A 25,419-nucleotide genomic window follows, 5' to 3' on the forward strand; every position below is an offset into this window, starting at 1 on the left:
GGATCTTACAATAAGATTGTTCTGTTATATTTGAGGGGCTGGTGATCTTGCTGCTGTCACTCATATACATTGACAATACTTTATCTTGTTTATAGCCACATGCATCAGAGCTCAAGACAGGTTATCTGTCTATAATCATGGACCCAGATGAGGTGCCCCTAGATGAGCAATGTGAAAGACTACCTTATGACAGCAGCAAGTGGGAATTTCCTCGAGATCGACTCAGTTTGGGTATGTGCAATTATTTTCTTGCAAAAATAGGAACTGGTCACACTGCGGTCCACTACTACTTCATCATTTGTCAAAGACCATAACTGTGCTGGAGACCAATTGCAATACTGCTGAAGCAACTGTAGCTTTACCACAAATGGGATAAACTGTTATAGTGATAATAAGCAAGAGAACAGTTTTGCCTAATCCTGCAGTTCGCAGACTCAGTTGATCTAGACACAAACTCTATAAGAGATTTATTTACTATGTATACTTGCATGATATTGTGGATTGTGACCCACAGTCTTAGTGCAAGACTAGAATTTTATACTATATATGTATTATTATTATTATTATAATTGTTTATTGATAGCCCCATCATATTCTCCAGTGCTGTACAAAACATAGATTTGTAACAGTTAAAATCACTTTGCATTTCACTTATTAGAGCTCGACCTCTCATATAAAGAAGAAATAAAGAAGAAGGGATCTACGCCCTTGAACTAGGGTTGTCTATCCCTGACCTGGAATCTTTAGCAGCACTTTAGTTTACATGAGACATGAAGTCCCCATACCATAACTGTTCTTCATTATACTTTCTAAGGATGAGATATTATACGTTTCCGAGATTGCTGTTTTTTTCCGTATAACATGTGTGTTAAATGTTTCCCTGTCTCTTACCGCATATTTGTCTTATATTCCAATCTCGTGGTGCATGTGAATCTCTGTGGGAGCTCTCCGCACACAATGAATGTCCTTATCTTTGTGTTTCCAAAACTTTCTGTCAGAAGGGAGTTTTTTTCCTTAGTGAACCCATCGCTGTGAATTCCATAAGGAACCCTACACATTCTTTTACTTCCAAGTAACTGAAAATGGTCCTTTTCATCTATATAACAAGACATAAATATTGCACTGATGCATCGATGATAGAAACGCCCGACCAAAATTCTTGTGGCAGGTTTATCTATGTTCCCAAGATAAGAAAGAATCCACGGACTTACAATCAAGCAATCTATACTGCCTGTTCAATGTCAAACTAGCCTTTATATTTCTTGATAAACTCAAGGAAAAAACATACTTTTAATTTTGTGGTTTATAAGGATGAATACATTATCCCGAGGGCTAGCATGTTAACATTGTTCATTACATTGGTCTGCATTGTAATGCAATTCTTTTTCAAATCCCCATATATATTTTGAACATTTCCCTTTAAGCTCATGCTTTCACAGTGTGGTTTTACTAAAAGAAAGTCTGACTGTTTCTCTGGTGTTCCTCTTAACCCTTGCATGATTTCTTTACTGTTTTACCTCCAGGTAAAACGCTGGGTCACGGTGCTTTCGGGAAGGTGGTGGAAGCCTCTGCTTTTGGCATTGATAAATATTCAACATGCAAAACAGTTGCTGTTAAGATGCTTAAAGGTATTATCTTCAACTGGATCTCCATTGTTGATGTACGCCTACAAGAAAAAGCCGCAGGCGTCTTAATAAATAGGCGATGGTTTTCTAGAGAAATCCACAAGTTTTTGTAGTCACTGCCAGAAGTCTACAAGCAGAGTAACCGATTACAATGAATTTATAACACTAATATTTATTTGTTTTAGTGTACTGGAAATATATCCATTAATTATGCTGGCATAGATATTTCTTACCCAGAATCCCTTATACTCATTGGGTCATAGACCTACCTTACAGCTTGACACTAGGTTAATTTGGTCTTCTTTGTCTTCTGATGAGGACGCATGCTCAAGTGTTCTCTCGGTAACTTAGACACCAGAATTACATTTTTATTTAATTTGCCCTTTTGGAACAGGCTATAAATGTATATCAATGTAAAACATAAAGCTCCCCTTTGCTCTTGCTTTAAAAATGTAACGTATTATGTTATCATTGTTGTTGACAGATAAGGTAAAGCCTGTTACATGACAAGATAAAAAGACACATGCCTTAAATATTTATTTCACTTTGATGGATCCAAGATGTTTGCTATATTGTAATGAAAATTATTAAAACCGGGTTAGAGCCTGGTTTCCATCTTAGTGGTAGTTTTTAGAAATTCTTACAACTGTGTTCTTAAGCGCTCATTAATCTTTTGGTGACAGTTACCATTTGTATCGTCCCATTCTTCTCAATAAGTCTGTGTGGGGTCCTACCTTGCCTTAGACTAGTGGACAGGTATCACTTACAAGCTTCAGTTTCTTCCGAGCACCGTTTCTCTTTTCAGGTATCACAGTAACAAGTTTTCCAAACAAAAAAGTTCAAAAATAGTTGGCGTGGAATGCCAAATATAATTGTCTAAAGATTTCCAAGCCCTTAATTCAGTAAAAAAGTAAACGCAAGCTATTTTTTTTACATTACAGCTTTGTATGCTACGTTAACATAAATGGAAATTGAAATTGCTTTCAAGGTGCTAACATTCTGTTTTCCATGGAGTCAGGACTTTAAGTGATTAAATAATAATTTAAAATAAATGCAAATTCCTAAGGTTCAACCAGTACTTTCAACATTATCAATGGTAGCGCTTAAAGCTCTAGCAGCTGTTAAATAAAACCAATACTAAACATATCACTACATCTGGTACAGCTCTCTCTAGTCTAGGGGAAATAATTTATTCTTCAACCAAAAATGTCCTTAATTCTGATAAACAAAGCAAAATATTCCAAATTCCGCAATTGGATATCTAATGTGTGTTTGTTAAGTGGAAAACGATTATCTAAAGTCACAAACGATCCATCTTGTCTCTTCCGTTAGCATAAGGCAAATTTCGGCTTGTGTAGGGTTTTTTTTGTATACTGTCACCAAATAAATTTCGTTGGTGGGGTCAGGAAGGAGAGGCTGACTGCAGAATGCATCTTGTGTTTGAGATTCCTTACAGGGGCCTTGGTTGTTTTCCTTTGTCTCTTGATGTTTCTTCACTAACCTAAACAGGATTTTGTGTGCCCTGTAAAAATATCCCATTGTGCCGAAATGACTATGTCCTGTTTATGTAATGCAGAGTGTGCAACAAACAACGAGTGCAAGGCTTTAATGTCCGAGCTGAAGATTCTTATCCACATTGGACATCATTTGAATGTGGTTAATTTACTGGGAGCTTGCACCAAGCCAGGAGGTGAGTCAGAAAGTGTCCAGTATTAACCGCTTGCACGCTGCAGAAACACCACCCCGTTAAGGCGACTGGGAGCAGTCGTGCGCGGAAGAGCATTTAGTGCTCAAGGAGCCGAAGATTAAAATTCCAAACAAATAACTTAAATAAAGGTCTGCATTAATTGTAGCCAATTACTGGATTCTTCAGTAAATGGTCTAAGGTCAACTGGAAAACAAACATTAGCTCATCAAAGTGCGTTCCTGTGTATGGCACGCACAACAGTATGTGGTGATCAATTTTGGACACTCCTGAAAGGTGAATTCTGACTTAAATAGAGAGTCCAGTTTTTTAAAGCCCAAGATGTGTGTGTGATCTACCCGCAGCACCTGCTTTGCTCTGCTCTGTTAATCTTTAATAGTAGAAATATGAAAAACAGACACATAAAACCAAAAGAACAAGGTGCGCTTTGCTCTTGATTGATAAAGGTCACATCACGCTGATTCATTTTCTCATTACTGATTTGACCAATAGGTGAAGCATGCGTAATCTTCTGTCCTAATCAACACGAGTGTGTGTTACAGTCAAAATTGGTGAGACAGACAGGGCCGGCCCAAGGCAAAATGCCGCCTGGGGCGAATTTTAAAATGCCACCCCCCCCTTATCTACCCTTCCTCTCCCTCCGTCCCTGCCGCCCCCCCCCATTATCTACCCTTCCTCTCCCTTTGTGCCCCCCCCCTTGTACTTACCTTTCAGCAGTCCTGCGGCGAGTCTCCCTGTTCGGTCTCGGTGCCGGCTTGTAATGCTGAGCACCGGAAATCTTCCGGCACTCAGCATTACAAGCCGGCACCGAGACCGAACAGGGAGACTCGCCGCAGAGGAGAGAGAGAGGGGCGCCGAGCGGGTACGGACAGCTTGGTAAGCGAAAACCACTCGGCGCCCCCTTTCTCTCTCTTTCGCTTTTTAAAAAAAAAAAAGGGCTTGGGGCGGCAAAGTGCCGCCCCTTCAAAAGTGCCGCCTGGAGCGGTTGCCCCACTTGGCTCCATTGTCGGGCCGGCCCTGGAGACAGAGAAGCCATAGATATTCAGAACTACTCAAAAAGTTATGTTGACCTATTGATGTGTGACCATTTAGTATATTGACCACAATGGATTTAGCAAAGTACAGGAGGGAGGTATAGTTCAGAGGAGAAATGCTAGGAACAGAGTCATAGTCTAATACTATGGGTCTGAGAGGGTTGCAGATAAGTGGAACAGACTGCCTGCAGAAGTGGTAGAGATTAAAACGGAGTAGGGATTTAAACATGCATAGGATAGTCATAAAGCTATCCTGAATCAAAGTCAAGACCGATTAAGGTTTGAGTCTTTTAAGCAGGAATAATAGGCAGACTAGATGGGTTAAATGGTTCTTATCTGCCATCAAGTTCTATGTTTCTAATGCACTCGTAGATGTTTCCTTGACATTCTGTAGCAGGAGATACATAATCGCTGAAATGTAATTTAGAGATACCTTTTCTAGCTTCAAGGACCTGCTGTTGTATAGACCAGTAGTACATAAGTAGAGCCTAATCCTCAAGACCCCACAGCCAAAGTTTGGAGATTAAGCATGACTTTGTGAATAATGCATTACGCCCAGTGACAGGTCCATTGCTATAAACCTGACGGACACGTGAAATGTCTTACTGAGCATTAATCAGCAGCTGGCATAGACCAGTGGCTGTTACACGCTACCAATCATGTAACCATTTAAGTTTTTGTTTGGCAAGAGACTTTATATCTATATTTAAGCTTTTCAGGGTAATCACAGCTGTGCTTTATGGCATTCAGAAAGTTATCGGTGTATCTCTGCAACACGTAGAGGTTAATGTTTCTAGGGGCCATTCTGAGTTGCTACATAGCTTGAAGGCTTATAAAAATGTTGTTGCCCATTGATAACCGCAGCAGTGACATTGCAACCCTACCAGCTATGCCTATGTCTCTTTATCTGTAGACATTATTGTTATGTATATCCGGGCTTTACTGCTCAAACCCTCTGTTGATTTATTAAGTTAATACGATAACAAGGAATTTAAGAGCCTGCGTCAGAACAGCAAGAGACGGATGAGGTGAAAACAAGATAAGACATAGTGTGGCAGCCAATTTGTGTGAACAGTTAAGTTGTATCTGCAGCACGCTTTCTGTCATCGTTGGAAAACATGAAGGGAGGGCTAAACTAGAGCACTGTATGCACTACGAGGATCAGGGGATAACAGAGGAATTACTAGGAAACCATTAACATCCTTCAAAGAATACATACAATTATTAGGGACATATGAGCTTTCCTTACCGCTCCCAAACAAGATTAGACAGACCTAAAGACAGAATATAAAGACCTGTAGATAGATAGATAGATCCTATTATTGTATAAACGGTGACCTATTTCGTACTGCACTCCTCCTACTTTGAGGGGTTTCAGATGGTTAATGCTATTGTTCCTTTAAATTCCCCATCCTATTCATCTGTTTTACTTCCTATTCTACAAAGACATACCAAACTGTTGATACAAGAGAATAAAGCATCGGTCAATAACTCCAGTAATCCTCTTGGATACAGCAAAGATGACTGTGAAGTTTGGGGTTAAAGGCTGCCAAATCCTTGGTATGGAGGAAATAATGCAATGGTCCAGCCACCATTAAATAAAGAAAAAACAGGATTATTCATATTTTAAAGTTAAAGTAATTAGTGATCAATCGTATCAACACTGTTAAATTAGTTTAGGATTATTCATATTTTAAAATGAAAGGCAATTTGCAGTGAATTCCTTATTAAATTATTATATTATTATTGCAAAAACTCCAAATCAATGTTGCTATAACATTTCACGTAGAGCCGCGAAGACCTTATCTCTCCAGATGGCACAAGTTTCGGCAAAATGACAATTCTGCAGCATTCAAAGCAGAAATCAGTGGAAAGTTTTGACTGGTTGTAGTAATTGTAGCATCTTGCCTTAGAACTGTCCCACTCACAAAGACAAATCATGCCTACTTGCGTAGAGGCGTGAAACTAGAAATATTAATTTTAGGTCAAGGCATCTTGTTATCATCTCATTCTACTCCCAGTATGGATTGCATTCATTAAACTCGCCTGGGCACTGTTGATGTTGTACTCATCTGTACTCATCATTTTCTCACCTATAGGTCCTTTGATGATCATCGTTGAATACTGCAAGTACGGAAACCTGTCCAATTACTTAAGAAGCAAACGAGGGGATTTTATATCACATAAGGTAAAGGATCCCACAATATAAGGTTATTCTTTTCAACATAGTACTTCTAAAAATGTTACTGCACTAGTATTCAAAAGCTGTGCCAACTGCATCTGATGACAGATAAGAAGCTTTTGCTTTTTTTAGAATGCAAAATGCTGGATGTTGTTTGGCTAAAACCACTGAACCAGCACATACTGTACAGTCATTAAATCAACTGCTTCCAAATCACTTCCATATCTCCCACATCAAATACAGCAGATCTCAAGAAACCTGACAGAAAAGCATATCAAATTATATAGCCTTTGATCTTCTATTAAAGGACTGTCTTTCTTGGGAATGGATTAAGAACTGAAATACCACAAGACACAATTAGGGAAAGATTTATGACCCAGGCCCCCCTGGAGCCAAAGGGTATTCTGTAGGCATATACTGACATATATCATTGCTAAAGGTGAAATGATCTCCCCCATTACCGATGTGACATTGGAGTCATTTGCTGTAAACGTATATAGCACCTGAATGTTTTGATTGTATACTAGGTGATCCTGAAAAGCTGAATGGTAACAGTTATGGTGGCATTTCTGAATTGAATTGTCTAATTTCCCTTTTATTGTATTAAAGCCCCATAAAGCATGTCAATCTAATGGCACACATTGACATTTATCCACGAAGGTAGCCAAGTTTTCCATAGAAAGTATTGGTTTTCCTCCAAACTCCTGCTGGGGCTCGCTGAGAATTTCCAGATGGCTGTGGATAAGATAGCTAAGGCTGCTATGACTTTGATTGGTACAACAATGTACAATTTGACAGCCTGCATTTAGAAATCAGGAAAACATTGTCTAATTTATGGAACACCCAGTCAGACAAGAGAAATCCCCACTGTTATATCATCAAAGCTCTGCTGCCCTCTATAGTAATTCAGGGATGGAGGCTAACATTCCAGAAATGGATGCTGCCATCTGAATCAGATTTAATGGTTATGTTGTCATTGATGACTATTGGTGGGAGTTGACCTCACTTCCTGTTTCTTGGAACCAGAGCAACAGAATATAATACACTGAATTGGAGAGCTTTGACACTATATTTCAACTCAGTAAGCAAGTGCTTATCAAATCTCCCCAGTCCAAGTAATCTTTCTTTTACACATTAAAACATTGAAACTGCATACATTGATAATCATGTTCATGGAACTTGTTTTGGAACCTTTCATTCTAACACCAGTCCCTACACACAGATTTCTTGTGGACAACCAAACCGTGATACATTGATCATTTCAATGTATTGGATTGGGAGTGTGACCCTGTTAAAATGGCTAGCCTGCAGAAATCTGTTTTAAATTTGGTTTTATTGGCCCATACGGTCCATTTTTACAGCTGTAAAAGCTCCAGAAATAAACACTAATTTCCAAATGTTTGGGGAACTCTCAAACAAAAGAAGCAACAATATTTTAATGAGATCAAAGATTCATACTCTTCACTGGAGCATGTCTGGTTTTATGTGGAAGGACATATTCTTCTTTCATCGGGTACTGTGGCATTAACCCTTTTAACTCCAAGATACAGATAATGACACTATGGAATTAACTTCCCCTGTGTGAGTGAAACGGATAAGCGCAAGGGAGCCTCATTCTGTCCAAACAACAACCCTAAATGTTATCTTTTGCATAATAGAAAGGCTTGTTTTTACATGTCACTTAATTTGCTTGTTTTTGAATGTGTTGCATGAAAGAAGGGGTCATTTAGGAGTAGGCAATACTTTTCTATATTTGTGTCTGCTGACTTAAAAAGCCTCTTCTAGTTCAGAAGTTGATGCACTAAAAAGCAGTGGTTGTCCTTTTTACGAAGTATTTTCAAAAAAAGAATTAACCCCTTGAGGACCTGTGGTATGTGATATGTGTTGATAAGCAGTGAAACGTGTTGATAAGCAGTGAAACATGTTGGGTTAAATATAAACAGCACTTTAAAAACTGGTAGCAATTAGTCTTGCTATCACTTTGAGAAAGGTATATTTTGCCAAAACATTGAGTAGAAGCAGCACATCGGAATAGGTATCTTACATTTAGTATCATCTTTTGGTAATATGTATTGAGATTGTGGCTCTTGTAAATTTCTGTGTAGCCTAAGATGACATTTATCATGTGTTCAGTCCCAGGAATCAGAAAAATCAGTAGACAGCACAAACAGTGACCTCTCCGAGCTGATCAAAAGACGACTGGAAAGCGTGGCCAGCACTGGCAGCTCAGCTAGCTCTGGATTCATAGAAGACAAAAGCTATAGTGACTCAGAAGAGGAGGAAGAAGGTAAACAACTCAACTGGTTACACATGTTTCATATAGCCATTGCGGGAAAACCTTTAAAAGTATTCTGGTGTTATTAGACTGAATCGGCAAAGCTCTGATGTGATAAAATATTACAACACATGGGTAATTCGCTCTGTTACCAACCACTGAAGGCTTGATAAAAGCTATGCAAAATAACAATTTCTGTTCGGTCAATGGGCATACAATCCTATATGGGCCTATGGCCGGTGTCAGGCACAAGACACAGATTTATTACATTGCTTATAGGCCTTCTTAGAGATTTGAAACTTCTGGTTGGTGGTGAAATGTGACATGGAAACCTACACACCTTGGTCCTTCCAGAGACATAATAAATGCTACTTTAGGTAGTGGAAGGGCTACGATAATAGTCTTGATCTTGACACTAAAATTAAATTAAGAAGACTCTTTGGCATATCAGCATTGTGGCTTTGTTATCAAATACTCCAACTTTATATTCATCAAAATGTAATTGCAGGAAGTAATTATTATTAAGAAAATATAAATCTCAGGACCTAGAAGTGGGAATACTATGGGGCTGGTTGAAAACTTTAAATGTGACCATGTACCCAGAATAGTTCTCAATTGTACAGTCCTAGAACAGTTGGGCGTTTTTAAGTTTTCAGTCTAATTTCTTATTGTTTTAGATCCTGAAGATGTGAGCAAGCGACAGTTAACAATGGAAGACCTGATTTGCTACAGTTTCCAGGTAGCAAAAGGCATGGAGTTCCTGGCCTCAAGAAAAGTAAGCCTTTCACAAATCTCAGTCAATGCTTTCTTTAAATTTGATAGGGCAGAGGTACTTACAATGTAAATCAAGAGGAATGTAGGAATTAGAAACTTGCTTTAGATATGTACTGGAGAAACATTAACTACTTATAATTAGCATGATAATTTCTGCAGATTTACACAGAAAAGAAAATGAAAAAGAGAACACAACGATTATTAGTAGACTGTATTCGTATTCAGGCGAACATGAAAACGAACATGAAGGATGCGTTTTCGTTGTTCAGCCCAAATACGGAACTGTCAGGCTCATTCTATCTCAGCCCTTAACTGGATGTTGGAGTCCAGAGCGCTGGAGTGTAAGAGCGCATACAGTGATAGGAACACTCTTCACAAATGACACAAGCGGAATGTTTGGTTATGGGTATATTAAACAAAGCAAAGCAGACGTCTCACCATAAGCAGCAGAGTAGGAGGCATATAATGTATACAGACTGCTGGGGAGTATGAAGGTAGAAAGGTCCAGGTAAGTAACCAAAAGGGTCTGGGACAGGTAGAAAGCAAAAAGGGGATATCCAGTAGGCAGTCCAGGTCAAACAGGTAACAGGCTGGCAAAAGGGTAAATCCAAAAGGCAGTCCAGGTCAAAAAGGTAACAGGCAGGCACGTAAATCCAATAGACAGATCCAGAGTCTGGCATGAACTGTGGCTCCAAGAACTCACTTTAATAAAGTCAGTAGCATATGTTCTAGGTTTGAGAACAAAAAGTAAATCACATGATGTGATGAAGGCTCTATACTTAGAGCGGTCTCCGGAGAAGCTTTCAGGTAAAGGTACTTGGGGTTCAGGAGCTTGTACGGCCATGGCTTCTACTACTGGAGGTGCGACGGCTGGTAAGGGTGCAGGTACTTCTGCTGGTGGTGCTGCTTGTAAGGCTTGCACTAGAGCCCTTAATGTCTGTTGGTTCTCTTGCATCCCTTGCACAGTATGAGCCAAGGCAGCTATCTGTTGTGTGAGGGCTAGTATAGTGTCAGCGACTCCTGCAGGCTCCATATTGACTTGATTGTTTTGTAGGGTATGTAGGGTTGGAGCGCATCGCAGTGAGACACCAGACGTGCAATAGAGGCAAAAGGCAATATAAGGAATATCAGCAAGGTTTTATTCCACTGAGTAGTAAAAGGCATAAACGGTACCGTACAGCAATCCCAGGTCTTAGGTAGGAGAAAAACATCAAAGTCCATAAACAAGCCGAGGTCAAAAGTCCAGTAAATCCAAAAGGGTATCAGCAAACAGGTATCAGCAAACAAATGTAGTGGGGGCGAGTACATTTGTGCATATGCCAGGTACTACTATTATCCATGGTAATTTAAAAGAAAACATTGATACTCTGTAAGACTGAATTAGAACTGGCCTAAAATGATGCAAATATTTATGGTATGGTTTAGCAGTCCCACACTTCAAGTGTTACAGGAAGCTGAGTTATTGATGTGAAAGGAGGCTATTCTCCAAAGGTTTATGGAATGAGACATTATTGTTTATACAGTATATTCTATAAATTCACAGTATTTTGTGTTTTGTCTTACAGTGTATTCATCGTGACTTGGCCGCCCGGAATATCCTTTTGTCTGAAAATAACGTTGTAAAGATCTGTGACTTTGGCCTGGCACGCGATATATACAAAGATCCAGACTATGTGCGCAAAGGAGATGTGAGTTTTATCAATCCGAAAATACTCTGATTTGAAGAGGTGTATACAGCTGTTGAATGGACTAGCCTTGGTTAGACTGTTCAGGATGCACCCTTTGAATGAGTTACAGTACCTCTTGGGTAAACTCTCGCAAATGCAGTTGCATCCTATATATTTAATGATCAAAAAGGGACATTTGGCTACTCTGCAACGGACAGATGTTACATTTATCATCAATTCATTATGAAGTCAGCAGAATAGGAAAACATATGTCATCTAGTGCTATGGTGTTAATACCATGGCATTTATATATATATTTGAAGCTAAAAACTAAAACAGGAGGATTTATAAACCTGGCTTGTAATGGGCAATATCCTTTATACTAAAACCCAACGTGTTAGCTGAGGCTCATGATTACTACAAACTCCTTTTGGCACAACTTCCAAGCTTTTAGAGAAATATGAAATAGTTTGCTAATATGAAAGTAATTTGGCTCCAAAAATAATCTATATGTGATAAATATTTTTTCATATTCTATCCTACTCATGAACTGCAACTTCTTCGGTGGCAAGAAGACATGAGAAGCTTGACAGCCTGAATTCAATTCATGCATGGATTACGGATATAAAATAATACCCTGTTTGCTAATCATAATAAAGAGTCAGTAGGGATCAAACTGTTTCTTCACTTACTGGCTGCCCTTACAGAAAACCCATGTGTGACAGGCGTGCCAAGGTTAATGAGAGGTGCTGGTGTTCTTAGCACAAACCACAAAATGGGCAACATTAGTCAGCATCAGGAAAGAGTATTTAAACACTGATAGAATCTGAAACCTCACAGCCAAGTGAAACTAAGCAAAAGTTGCCTCCTACAGAGATGTATTTCGGGTGTATCTGTGGAACATTATGATAATGATGATGTCACTGTGCTCCTAGTTTCACTTGAGTTTTTAACCACTTTCTGCATTGTGTATGTATCGATTTTTATTTATTGGAACAAATGTATTATTCATTTTAATGAACAGAACAATTATTTGAATTATAGCATATAAAACGTTTGCTTGCTTGTCATTTATACTGCAGTATCATTCCTTGGTCTTAACTGACAACTTTTTGTCGGTGTCATACCATCATGATTCTTCACCAGACAATGGGTCCCAAGAACTTAGTGAACTACAACATCGCCAGTAGCCTTACAATCCTACAATTATATGTATGTTGCTAAACTGTTTCTCCCATATTTCTGATATAACTCCCATGGCCATAGAATATAAGATTCCCAGATGGTGCTTTTCCTCTCAATATGTTATGGGTGATATTCCTGCTTGAAATGCAGGTGCATCAGTTACGTGTATCATTAAATAATGACAAGTGAAAGTTTCCATAAGGACTGTTATTAGAGCCATTTGAATAGCACATTTGGTAAGTCACTACATAAAAACACAATGGGCTTTTAAAGGGTTAATATTTCAAAGGTCTCAGGGTCACCTCATTTAGAGTATGCACATGGACTTTTTCATTGAGAGGTGCTCATGTTTTTTCAGTCATAGGTTACAAGGAGGTCTTTATTAGCTGAGGAACCCTAGATAGAATGCCTGTCTTCTAGGAAAGCAGTAATGAGAGTGCAAAATCAACCAACAATATGTATTTAGAAATTGTCTGGAACCCACAGATGAGAGCGGTCAGCTCTGAAATTTGTTCCTGATAGCGTAGCATGTTGTAAAGAAGACTTTTCTCTTGGCAAATCAAATAACGTTGAGTTCCAGGTGTGTCAGCAGATTGATCATATGTGTTTACTCTACTTACAGGCTCGGTTACCTCTTAAGTGGATGGCGCCTGAAGCTATTTTTGATAAAATCTACACAACGCAGAGTGATGTGTGGTCTTTCGGAGTTCTGCTGTGGGAGATATTTTCATTAGGTAAGTTACAGATCATAATTTACCATCCTCAGTATACTTTTTGAAATTGCAGAAACAATTTTCAATTAAATGTTCTGTTAACACAGCTGATGGGCTGATGGTTCTTTTGCTGACCATAAAACCGCTGTACTCAAAACTTCAGATACCTACAAGTGTATCTATCTGTGTCATGGCAACAAAAAAAGAACAACCTTTTACAATACTAGTAAACTAGCTGACATGGCCACCCATCACCATTTATTAAAACAACTTAAAATGAACTGATGTAATCATTAGTTGTGGATCATTGCCACGCGATGCACTCCGAGTAGTACTCTTTGGCCCCAATCATTTAGATCTTTCTCAAAGAGATATCAAACAAGAACACTATAAATAATGTGATAATATAACAATCATTTAAAGGGCATTCCAAAATCAAATACAAAAAAGAAATGCAACAACACATATTTATAAAGAGCTGTTCTGCAATTATCAGCAGGAACATTCACTTAATTTCCATAGTGATTGCTTCACTTGGCCTCAGAACTACTTCTTAATAATATGGCTTAATGTGTAAGTTATCACTACTCTCAAAAAGCAATAAAGTAAAATAAGCATTGCACATAACAGAAAATGGTTACACATGTATTTGAATGTATTATGAGCTGGTTATTAATGTGAAATCATCATGCCCACCATTTGGGGTTATATTGGTTGTGTTCATCTTTTATCATCTGTGTTTATCCAATTAGCCATAAAACTGATGGTCCATTATTCAAACTTTGCTTGTCAGGCTGTCCCTAACAATGACATAAATAAATAAAAAATCCTGTAAATTCACCCTCCAATTCTCTAGAACACCCTCAGGTCCATCAGGTATACCTGGTCTTCTTAGAGCTTTAATGCAAAAACACCTTCTTTACATTATGACAATAAATATAGCTGCGTCATTAACAGCATATAATAATATTTTATGTCGTAGTTATGTTTATATGCAATTTGTAGCCAACAGGGGTCTAAAATATTTTTTATGCAACATTTGAATGATGATTGGACGCTATCAGCTTTCTTTTTATGGAGTCCCTGTGGATTCCCCTCGGGTATATCTGATTGGACAGGGATGGATAGTGTACACGTTACTAGAAATAATTCGTACTACATTATTACCTGGTCTGATGTTGTCTTCTGTGGAGGAGTTCTGAATGTTCACATCGAACTCTCTGTTCACACATTGGCATTACTTGTTTTCAGAAATCATCTACAGCAAACAATAGTTCCTCTTTTATTTTTATTATGTTATATTTGCAATCCTGACACCCAAGACCCACGAAAGGCACTTACCACTGAATTCTCAATCTGTCGGTTAGGTATGTGCCGCACAATTATTCTAACCTAGCTACTTATTGGCATAACATGAAATGATGTGGTTGACGAGAGAATTTCCTTTTGGATACCACTAGCCAACTGTGGATTTACATTAGTTGTTCCAGCCCTGGTTGTATTGATTACATAGAAAAGGGCTTACTAAGTGCATGTAAATACCCACAATAAAATGTGTGGTCAGTTGGCCAGCCCATGATTTACCATTGAAGCCAAAAAAGGCCTATACAGATTATATAAAACATTATTGCAGTGGCCAAGCCATAGGTATGAAGAGACCATAGTGTCTGCGAGAAGAATAAAAAAGAGAGTCCAGGCCAACGGAAAGTTTTGATAATATTACATTATTGAGTTCTATTTCATAAACATCACGTGTATCACTGTGGTTTCTAGTGTATTGCTGTATACTTGGCTTTTTCTATACCAAACTCTGCCAAAGAGTGTTGGCAGGGTTTTGGTGTGTTATTTTGGTATTTGATCTTCTTAGAAATATAAAAAAGTTTATTAACCATTCATTGCTGTCACTTAGGTCTTCTTGTTAGAGTTGTTGATAAGCTTTGCTGTATATATATATATATATATATATATATATATATATATATATATATATATATATATATATAATATTAGATGTCCAGTACATAAGCTAAACACTGAAATTCCATACAGTATTGCTATATTTAATATGGGGTCAGGGCCAGCTCATTTAGAAGATGTATCAGTTGTGATGATGACCCCTGTGACAGGTGAGTTCTCTGTTCTCTATTCTGACAACCATTGTCTGTCAATTGCAAATGCTGTACTAGATGGTGATGTAATTAACAGTCAGATATCTAATTTAGGCTGAAGTCAAGCTGAAAAGAACACAAGACAACAGTTAATGAAACACATTCCATCCAATTTATTTTTCACAAATAAAAATATCTCCCCAAAATAAAATCTGATCGTTTGTTATGATCTATAAATTCCCAAAAATATAATTTACAGGACCCAAGTAGAAATAAATAACGTTTCAGAAAATTGTGATTAGGACTGAAACTATTCACTCCCGCTGATATATTTAGTTATAATATTCAGGACAGCAGATCTGAAATTTCATCTTGGTTGAGCTCTCGGTTCTAAGAAACGTTTGCCTGAAAGTATATAAAATTTACATATAAATGGAGTTTTGATAGGTTGACCAAAATAGTGTTTGCACTTATTCCTGTGAAGGTCAGAAACCACTGATGAAACTTTTTATATGCTAATGTGAGGCATAGGTTAAACCTGTGGCTTGAGATATAGTTTATCCACAGCATCATAAAGGTCTGTAATACAGGTAAATCCTGAAACGGTTGATACCGTGACCCATGCATTTACAGATTACGGAAATCTCTGTTTAGTAAAAGCTTTATAGTTTTTGTATTAATCTATGAATTCTATGCGAAGATCTTTGCAAAAAAGCAGGTTCACAGAAATTCATAGGGAATTGGAGGGCTTCTTCTCACTGAAGAAGAATGTCTCATTTTGGTGCAACTGAGTTTATATGTTCATGGTCTACAAAAGCAGGTTTTTGTGATAACACAGAACTCCATGGATTCTGATGCACAATAAAACTGCTGGATTTCAGGATAATTAGTGCTGTTATGAAAAGCATTGAGAAAAATCTTATTATTTTCTTGTTCAGATAATATAACTTGGTTTGTGAAATAATGAATAATGTGGCATTTCAAACTGGGTTTTTTTTGTTGTCGCATAATATAAGACTATGGGTTCGCCCCTGGATCAAATTATGATGAAACATATTAATAGCTTTCTTTTTTCTCCTTTAGGTGCTTCTCCTTATCCAGGGGTACAGATCGATGAGGACTTCTGCTGCCGACTTAAGGAAGGGACCAGAATGCGGCCTCCAGAATACTGCACGCCTGAAATGTAAGAGCTGCATTTTAATGAATTTAATGGTTAGGAACTTACTACAAGGGAAAAAAACGTATTGTTATATATGTTTTCATGAATGTTCTGACCTAATAAGATCACCTTAACTGCACCGCATTTGTTCTCTCCTAGTTACCAAACCATGCTGGACTGCTGGCAGGGTAACTCTACAGACAGACCTACTTTCACAGACCTAGTGGAGCGTTTGGGAGATCTTCTTCAGGCTAACGTTCAACAGGTTGGACATTAACATTATTTTACAGAGTTGGCATCTTAGCATCTGTTATAGGCATTGTTACACATTATTACCATTCATCCATGTTTTCTTTGTGTTATACTATTAGGAAGGGAAGGACTATATTCCACTAAACACAGCGTTGTGCCTTGATGGAGAAGCAAACATGAACCCTGGAAATGAAGAACAAAACTTACGAAATTCTGTCATACGATGGAGCACTTTGGAAGCTGGGTGAGAAATATGAGATACAGACGAACATAAATAAAAAAATTGGTTGTAAAAGCCATGGTCAAATCATTGACTGATCGATAATCATATGTTAAAGTGAAATTTATAAATGCCCACAGTCACATATGTATTGTAACAGAGAAGGAATAGCTGCTACTCCATGAGAAAAATCAACCCCAGAAATCATGTACACTATATGACCAAAAGTATGTGCACACCTGACCATCACACCTTTATGACCTTGTTGGACATTCCAAAACCATGGGCATTAATGTGGAGTTGCTACCCTCTTTGCAGCTATAACAGCCTCTACTCCCATGGGAAGGCTTCCCAAAAGAGAGTGGAGTGAGTCTGGGAGAAAAAAAGAGCATTTGTGAGGTCTGGCAATGATGTTGGATGAGAAGGCTGCCTTCCAATCCAATACATACAAAAGGTGTTGAGTGGGGTTAAGGTCAGGGCTTTGTGCAGGCCACTCGAGTGCTTGTGCCGATGTTTCTTCCAGAGGCAGTTTGGAACTTCGTAGTGAGTGATGCTACAGAGAACAGGCAATTTTTACGCACTACGCTCTTCAGCACTCTGTGAGTGGTCTATCACTTTGTTGCCAATCCGTTGTTATTCCTAGACGCTTCCACTTCACAATAATAGAACTTACAGTGGACTGGGGCAGATCTAGCAGGGCAGAAATTTAACAGGCTTGTGGAAAAGGGGGGGATCAAATGACTGTGAAACTTTAAAAGTCACTGAGCTCTTCATACAACCCATTCTACTGCTAATGTTTGTTTATGGAAATATCTGCCTATGTGCTTGATTTTATACATCTGTTAGCAATGGGTGTGATTGAAACACTTAATAGTTAGGAGGGCTACATACCTTGGGTCATATAATGTACGTCCATTTATGGATACATCTAATCCTCTTTAACCTAAGCAAAAATAAAATGAAATGAGGAAGAGACCAGCAACTTTCTTTAAATTAAACATGGAAAAGAAGCTTTCAATTGCATCAAAAATTAAATGCACTTGATAGAATCTAAATGTGACCAAGTAGTGTGAAAAGGCCAGAAGGATATCAACACAGACAGGATGAGATGTACAAATGCCAGTTTATAGATTTATCAAGAGATTAGAACAGTAAATCCAGCTGTGGAGGCCATGTATTCCATAAATAATCTAAAGAAAGAACTAACATAGTGATGGGCTCAAACAATGAAAGGAAAGACAGACCTTAATATTTAGACCTTGGAAGAGGGACAAGACATGTTATGGGATTAAATAAAGTTCAAGATGGAATATTTTTTAAAGGAACGGGACTACTACCTCCTGGCCAACATACAACCTACAGACAAGGAAAAAAATAATCTGGATCCATTTAGTGTCACCAGTCACCTTTCTTGTTTGTTTTGTTTTTAATAGTTGTTGACCATAAACTTGGGAAGGAGTAGAAAATATGCAAAAGTTGTACATTACACCAGGCATAGCAGGTATCTGGAAATGCCTTTCTGAAGATTTACTAAAGACTGGGACATAACTCTAGAATCCAGGGACAGCCATTGCGTTTCTTGTGCTAACACATCATATAGATGTTGGGCTATTGGTTTCACTGCGGTTGAAAAATAACTATGCAGAAAAAAAAGAAATAATAAATATTCAGTTGCAGATTCTATACTGCAACCTCTGTATAAGAAGCCAATAGAAAACACATTTTACTAAGCTATTCATTCCGGCGTTCAGTGTGTATGTTTGACTTTAAAAGGACACAGGCCATAAACTTTCTCTAGAATCAACAAGACATATCTAAAGAAGCATAATTCACCCCATAAATCGGAAATAAACACCTTGTACATGCCTACATATGCACTGTAGCATGTTATGCTACCCTATGTAATTTTTAAGTGTCCGAAAACATGGAGGGACCCCAACAAGAAACAGACCTCCAATATTGACACATAAATTTAATATTAATGCATATCTCTACCAGTTGGTAAATATTATTGAATATATAATATATATATATTGTGACAGAAAGGCTGGTTCAGTAGCCTACACATAAAATTGAAGCCACAGGGAAAGATAAGCACAATGAAAAATTTATAAGTGTGAGACTTATAAATAGTGTTATGGGTCCCTGGGGTGGGCTGGTGCTCCAACAGCCTTATAAAATCCAGACCAGGATTTACAGGTGACTAACTACAGCTCACCTGGTCTAATTAGGAGGGTTTAGAAAAGCCCAGCTTGGTGCAATTCACTCTCCTTCTTATCCAGGCCAAGAAAGCTGCTGGGCAAAAACCTTACTGGCTTTATTTTGTTTTGTTGGAAAGTGGGGAAGCCACCCCAACCTAGAGAGAAAAGGCCCTGTGTTTAGTTAGTGCTCAGCAAGGATTGATTTTGTTTATATTGTATTTTGGTTCTGCTGCTGATTTACAAAAAATAAATACTTCAGTCAACGAGGAATGCATATTAAAGTATTTTGTAAGCATATATAAGTAGTTTAATATGCAGTCATTACCTATAAATAAATAAGACTTACCCGGTGAAAATTCTCCAGCTCCAGAGCTCATGAATATCTATGCATTTGCATTTATGGAACCAAAGCAAACAAACATTAAAGGTGACACTCATTTCATGGCTGCTGCCGTGTCTCCTAAATTTAAGCAGACTTAAAAAAATAGCATACTACTATTCCACCGCTGGGTGCATCACAGTGCCTGTAATGAGCTTCAGCTGTGGCAATGATCTGCCCTAACATCAATAACAAGTTTTCCTTTGATGTTTTCCAGTGCACAGTGATTTAGACATGAAAACAATACACACTGAGATTATCAGATAGTACTCAAACTGTGTACGTGCATTTGATGATCTTTTTGGATTTGTGCCCTTAGAGTTCAGTTTCTGAATAATGATTTTAGTGAGCAATGTTCGTTTGCAATGACTAGACCCCCTTATGTTGCATATTAAGGTGTTTGGAAGGATATTATACTCATCTCTAAGGTTTTTTTTTACATATAGGTCAGGCCATTCTGACTATACAGCACCCATTGTGTTATTATACTCCAAATAATAGTGGTTATGAACTTAATTGAAAGAAGTTTGTCTATTAAAACCATGCTTTACAAAATTGTGCAATGTACTAGTCATTTAAATTGTATTAAATGCATTGAGCTATACAATTGTCTTTGATGGTCACAATATCAGCCAAATTTTTTCATGCTTTGTACATACATTGTAAATTGTACATTGTAAGTGGCTAGCATCTTAATTTATTACTTGATGTAAAGCACCCATGCTACCTTTCATGTATTCTGTAAGAGAAGCATCTGGTTTCTCTGGACTACCTTATGTTCAGAAAATTGCAACATCGCACATTATTATGGCTTGTTTCAAGACATGCAGCATTTCATAAAGATATTGCGAATATAGATTAAAGGGTAAAACGACCCATAGGTCTGTATAATTTTAGGGACCCGTATGCATTCCATATAAAACCGCTAATTACTGGTGTAGGCACCTGTAAGTATGATTGGGTACAACACCAATTTATGCAGAAATTCAACCCTCACGGCAATTGTAAAGGAGTTGTACAAGTAATAAAAAGCACAAACAATTCATTACGGGGGTTCATATGCATGGCAAAATTTGGAAGAGATTCAAGGCATTCTGGGTGTCAGGCTCACTCTGTGGACTTTCTTGTTTTCAGAAACAACAACAAGAACAGACCGCTGAGTGTGAAGACATTTGACGAGGTGCCAGTGGGAAAGGACAATGTGCTCAATGAGGTAAACAGGTTTTTTTCAAAAGAAAGGGCTAGAGTGAGCACATTCTCACTGTCCAGAGGGATTTAGGACATGTCAACACGCCACTCAGTGCAAAGGGATCTCCTTGAACTGATATAATTATGAGTAAGAGTTATGTTACAGTGGAAATCCCAAGGCCTTCTTAAAGAGACAGTATTTGTTGGGCTGCCACCTAGAAGGTATTCCATTTTTTTTGTTCTAGAAAATGTGGCAACCCTATTGGAACCTGAGAGATTACTCTGTAACAATGATGCCCAATGTGCTGACCACTATTCACGGGGCCATGAGCAGGGTCCTATTATATTAATTTATGTCTCGTAACTATTTACTATATCTCAACAGGTTAAATGTTTCTATTTAAAGGTGCTGTTCCCCTAAGACAAAACATGACTGTAAAGTTGCATTTAATTAAGGTGTTCATTGTTTCACAATGGGTAAAGGCAACAATTCACTGCTTCCAGGGTCTTTGATGTTTACCAAGGGAATACCCAATAAACAGCCATCCACCCATTACATATACAAATAAAGGGTTTTTTTCTAAAGAGGCAATTGCTAGCTTTTACCGTATGGCTGGGCCAAATATTATTTCAATGCACTCCATGAGACCCCAATTTTATTTTTGTGTGAGCAGCCATAATAGGTTGAACTTCATGTCTAAGTGTTTTCAAGTTTTGTTTCTATATTAAAATACTAAAAGGGGGTGATAATGCCAATTATTAAATATTGTTCTTTGTGAAAAATAGTGTTGATTAAAAAATCTAACCAATTAATGGTTGGCTAGCCAACAATACGGCATTTCATCCAGGAAACTGTGCTTCATTATTACAAGGGCTGGGAAAAATATCACTGATGTGCAGCATTCAGTGGCAAACCCACTATGGTGAAGAGAAAACATAATATAGACCACCCGTTGTTATCAAGTATTTTTATTTAATTTTTTTTTCTGCTGGGAGTTTTTTTAGGCACAGAATACTGGAATTTTGGAGTCTTGGTAGTAGCCTTCCAAGTACTCAGATTAAACCGCTATGTGGCTATTTGGTGTTATTTTCTTAATGCATACTGCAGATCTTGAGTATATTTCAAAGCAGTATTTTACTTAATAAACTTACCCTTCAAACATCAGGGAACGTGAAAAACACTCTTAAACACCCATAAACATTTCTTTGCCTTTTCCTATCACAGGAGAGTGAATCAGTGGACAGTGGGATGGTCCTGTCCTCTGTAGAGATGAAAAGCATCAAGCGACAAGAGACTCGATCATGGCCATTTGGAATGATTGCCCATGTTGCTCATGCGTAAGTCAGAGGCCAAAAGCATGCTTTACTAAAAAGATACCAAAGAGATACTTCCAAACAGTTGAGACTTTACTCTAGTACACTTTCAAACTCTTACTCTATGAAATAACCCAACTAAAATCCAATATCAACCTGTGCTCAATATCACGGTATTATACAGTGTGTGCGCTGGAGTCCGTTCATAAAAACACCAAAGTACCCTTCGAGTGTGGCAAGAGAATGCTGAAACAGCATAAAGCTATGTAAGGGACTCTGTTTTAACACTAAACGTCATATTGCAGCACTGTGGCATGTACCACAAGATGATGAAAGTGAAACCGCCTAGGGCCCTTGGTAATGCATAGACCCGGGCATACCTACTTCTCACATTAATTATCCTCTAATGGCTCTGCTCCCATACATGTAGTTGAAAGTTAGCATGTTTTTTCCCCTGCAACCAAGCCATAGTTAATCGTGTGCTCCTCAGCATGCCTTACTGGACATAGGTTACCAGTGATCAAGCAGGGAACTTAAACTCAGACAGCTCTGCGTCATGGCCCAAAGTTGGGTGAGCTGCAACCTGTTTTTTTTTAATGCCATAAAATCACTACATTGAGAACAATTATGTTGCTAACTGAAAAAAAAAATATTTCCCTTGAGGACAGGAGAACGTATTCTTAAATATATATTTGGTTTGCTGATTTGGTTTTCCTGGTATTCTGTATTTGAAAAAATAATAATAAAACAGTGGTTAAAATGGATAACAATAGCTATCACGTGTTGACTTTAATAACAGCCGTGAACTAATATAATTTTATTCACACTGTGTCCAAAATCTACAATTGAGAAGAGGGCGAGTTAAATTGGAGAGACAAAATAGCCCTCTGGAGTTTTGTGTGTTATAGGACGATCTGAAACATTTACACTGGATGCATTTCAGACATAATCTCTCTTTGACATAAAGGCATCTTGTGGTTCATTACATTGTGTTTTCAAATGTGGACTGTTGTGTTTGTCATTTCCAGCCAAATCCCACTGTTCCTTTGAATTTATTGGGGGGGTATTCACTTTCTAGGCCTGGCAATCTTATTAAACATCAAGTCACAAGGTCTTGGCCAAGAAAAAAAAGATCCCATAGCGCTAAACTGCATGTTAACCTTTTCTGTTTCAGAAAAACAGTAAATACTTAGTTGTATATTGCCCGGGTCTCAACACTGAAAGGCTTAACCACTGCATTCATGTGCAGCATGGATGATATTGGGGAGGTCAATGTGGTACCTATGAAAAGTTCACACATTCCTACTAAAAATAAAGACACAGTGTTATGCAGCACATTGACACCAGTTCTATATGTTCCTTTTCACTTTGCCATAGTTGATCACATGTATTTCTCTGTGAAATGCAGGGAGTAGTAGAAGTATTATTAAAACCTCATCTACAGACACCAGACAAGCCAGAAGGCTTGTTTTTCCCTCAGAATCTCATGGTGCTGCCACAACAATTCTGGGTAGGCGCATGCAAATAAGGTCAACAATAATCACCTTTTGTCTCTATATCCACTTTATACATGGAACCCTTGAAAGTAATTGCCCGCTGTACAAGACAGCCTTTAGACAAAACTCGGGACAAGGTGCGGTAGCCAGATCTCCACTCATGGACAGCTATTTCGTCCTTAATGGGTCTCGTCAGCATGAGGTTGTGATGCTGGCTTAATACTTGAGGCTTGGGGTAGCACAAGAAATACCATTACATAAGTTATGGTGGGTAAAGGTGATGGAAAACCCTTCAAGGGATCCATGTATAAAGTGGATATAGAGGCAAAAGGTGATTATTGTTGACCTTATTTGCATGCGCATACCCAGAATCCCTTGTGGTTGTGGCAGCCCCATGAGATTTCAGAGGGAAAAACAAGCCTTCTGGCTTGTCTGGTGCCAGTAGATGAGTGTTTAATAATGCTTCTACTACCCCATTTTAATTGATTAATTAATTTTAAGTGGAAGGGTTTTTCATCACCTTTACCCACCATAACTTATGTAATGGTATTTCTGTGAAATGCAGAAATCCAGCACTGCACTCCTATGGGGTCTGTTCACTAAATAATGAATGCAGCCAAGTTGAATATGCATAGCAAACTCATGCATGTTTGACTCAAATGTCCAACTTGTATATAAAGTGATGCCTACCTAACTTAATTACAGGTGTTAGTTCCTGTAATGTTTTTATGCGGGGCCCTGGGCAAGGAGGGTATGCTTAGGCTGAAACGAGCAGGATTCCCACTCTCCCTCAAGCTTGTGGTTTCTGTAGGCCTGAGAGAACCAAAGGCCGGTACATGGCATCATATTTCAGCCCCAGATCACTCAGCAATGCAGAGACCAGAAGCATGGTAGAAAGAGCAGTAAGCAGCGGCAATGTGGGGGACTGGCATGGGAGCCCCACATGTTCTTGCTTAAGGGCAGCCCTGTATCTATCTTATATGTATGCACATTTAAGTGATATGAAAGATTTTTCAGTGAATTCGCAGTGAATTCGCAATGAGTGATTGATTAGACCCGTGCAGTTGAGTGGAAGTTCTAACTATTTAGTTTAACTCTGCCAAACTGAGTTGAACCTTGCCAGGATTTACAGGTGCGGGTTGGGCATCTTCCTAGAAATTCTCTAAGCTATATTTCAGATGAAAGATCCAGTGGCATTCCAGAGTCAGCTCATGTGTATTGTGCCTCCCTGGCACTGAAAAGGTTAAAGCAAGACTTAGGGGCCGTGTCCTTATTTCTGAACTGTAATTTGACCTGATACTTAATTTGCTCCACACACCACATCTGGAAACCAGTAAATATGGCCTGTGTGTAATCTTTTACCTGGTGTATTGTGTGTAATACTGATCACATAAAGTAGATTTTACTTCCCACAGAATGAAAGCTGTCAGCAAGAGCAAGGAGTCTGTCTTAACAGAAACTGAAAAAAATCATGTGAAATACCAGCCAGCTGCCCAAATTGAAGAAGATCCCGTGGACTCTATGCTCGACGAGATTGTCCACATGAACAGTGTTCTGAACCTAGAATGCCACAGCCCACCACCACATTACAACTCTGTCTTCAACTATTCAACTCCACCAGTGTAACAAGTCCAGCGCTGCCTTACCTTTTTGCTGCTGCTCCAGCTAGCAGCCCCTGGTCGTCTAATACAGCTACATTAAAAAAATAATGACTGGTCAACCAAACCTTATGAAGAATGAATACCTGTTAGTGTCGTCTCTTGACCTGACCTTAAGAAGGATAGACTGTTGCGCAGGGTTTCCAGAAGACGGAGCCAGTTCCAGACTGACACGTGATCTTTTATCAAAGCACAATGCCAATGCAACATTTTAGAAGATTGCATTTACATTCATGTATGCCTTATATGTTGTTTGAATTAATCATTCTGTAAACTAATTTGAT

The 25,419-nt window shown here is 38.4% G+C and overlaps 1 protein-coding gene across 1 annotated transcript in view; it reads left to right on the top strand.

The window, feature by feature from the left end:
* The window catches only part of LOC149287489 (vascular endothelial growth factor receptor kdr-like), an 84,949-nt gene extending 59,846 nt beyond the window's left edge, over positions 1 to 25,103 (top strand). Inside the window, exons 17-30 of the mRNA XM_089492831.1 lie at positions 96 to 231; positions 1,524 to 1,628; positions 3,202 to 3,315; positions 6,464 to 6,552; positions 8,680 to 8,833; positions 9,499 to 9,596; positions 11,161 to 11,283; positions 13,070 to 13,181; positions 16,352 to 16,451; positions 16,587 to 16,692; positions 16,799 to 16,923; positions 20,614 to 20,692; positions 21,893 to 22,005; positions 24,893 to 25,103. Of these exons, the coding sequence (XP_089348957.1) occupies positions 96 to 231; positions 1,524 to 1,628; positions 3,202 to 3,315; positions 6,464 to 6,552; positions 8,680 to 8,833; positions 9,499 to 9,596; positions 11,161 to 11,283; positions 13,070 to 13,181; positions 16,352 to 16,451; positions 16,587 to 16,692; positions 16,799 to 16,923; positions 20,614 to 20,692; positions 21,893 to 22,005; positions 24,893 to 25,103 (1,665 nt within the window). The remainder of the gene's footprint in view (positions 1 to 95; positions 232 to 1,523; positions 1,629 to 3,201; positions 3,316 to 6,463; positions 6,553 to 8,679; positions 8,834 to 9,498; positions 9,597 to 11,160; positions 11,284 to 13,069; positions 13,182 to 16,351; positions 16,452 to 16,586; positions 16,693 to 16,798; positions 16,924 to 20,613; positions 20,693 to 21,892; positions 22,006 to 24,892) is intronic.
* The last annotated feature ends 316 nt before the right edge of the window (positions 25,104 to 25,419 follow it).

This window comes from Sceloporus occidentalis, unplaced genomic scaffold (assembly GCF_023333645.1).
Source record: "Sceloporus occidentalis isolate IW3139 unplaced genomic scaffold, rSceOcc1.0.p SCAF_60, whole genome shotgun sequence".
NCBI classification, from domain to species: domain Eukaryota; kingdom Metazoa; phylum Chordata; class Lepidosauria; order Squamata; family Phrynosomatidae; genus Sceloporus; species Sceloporus occidentalis.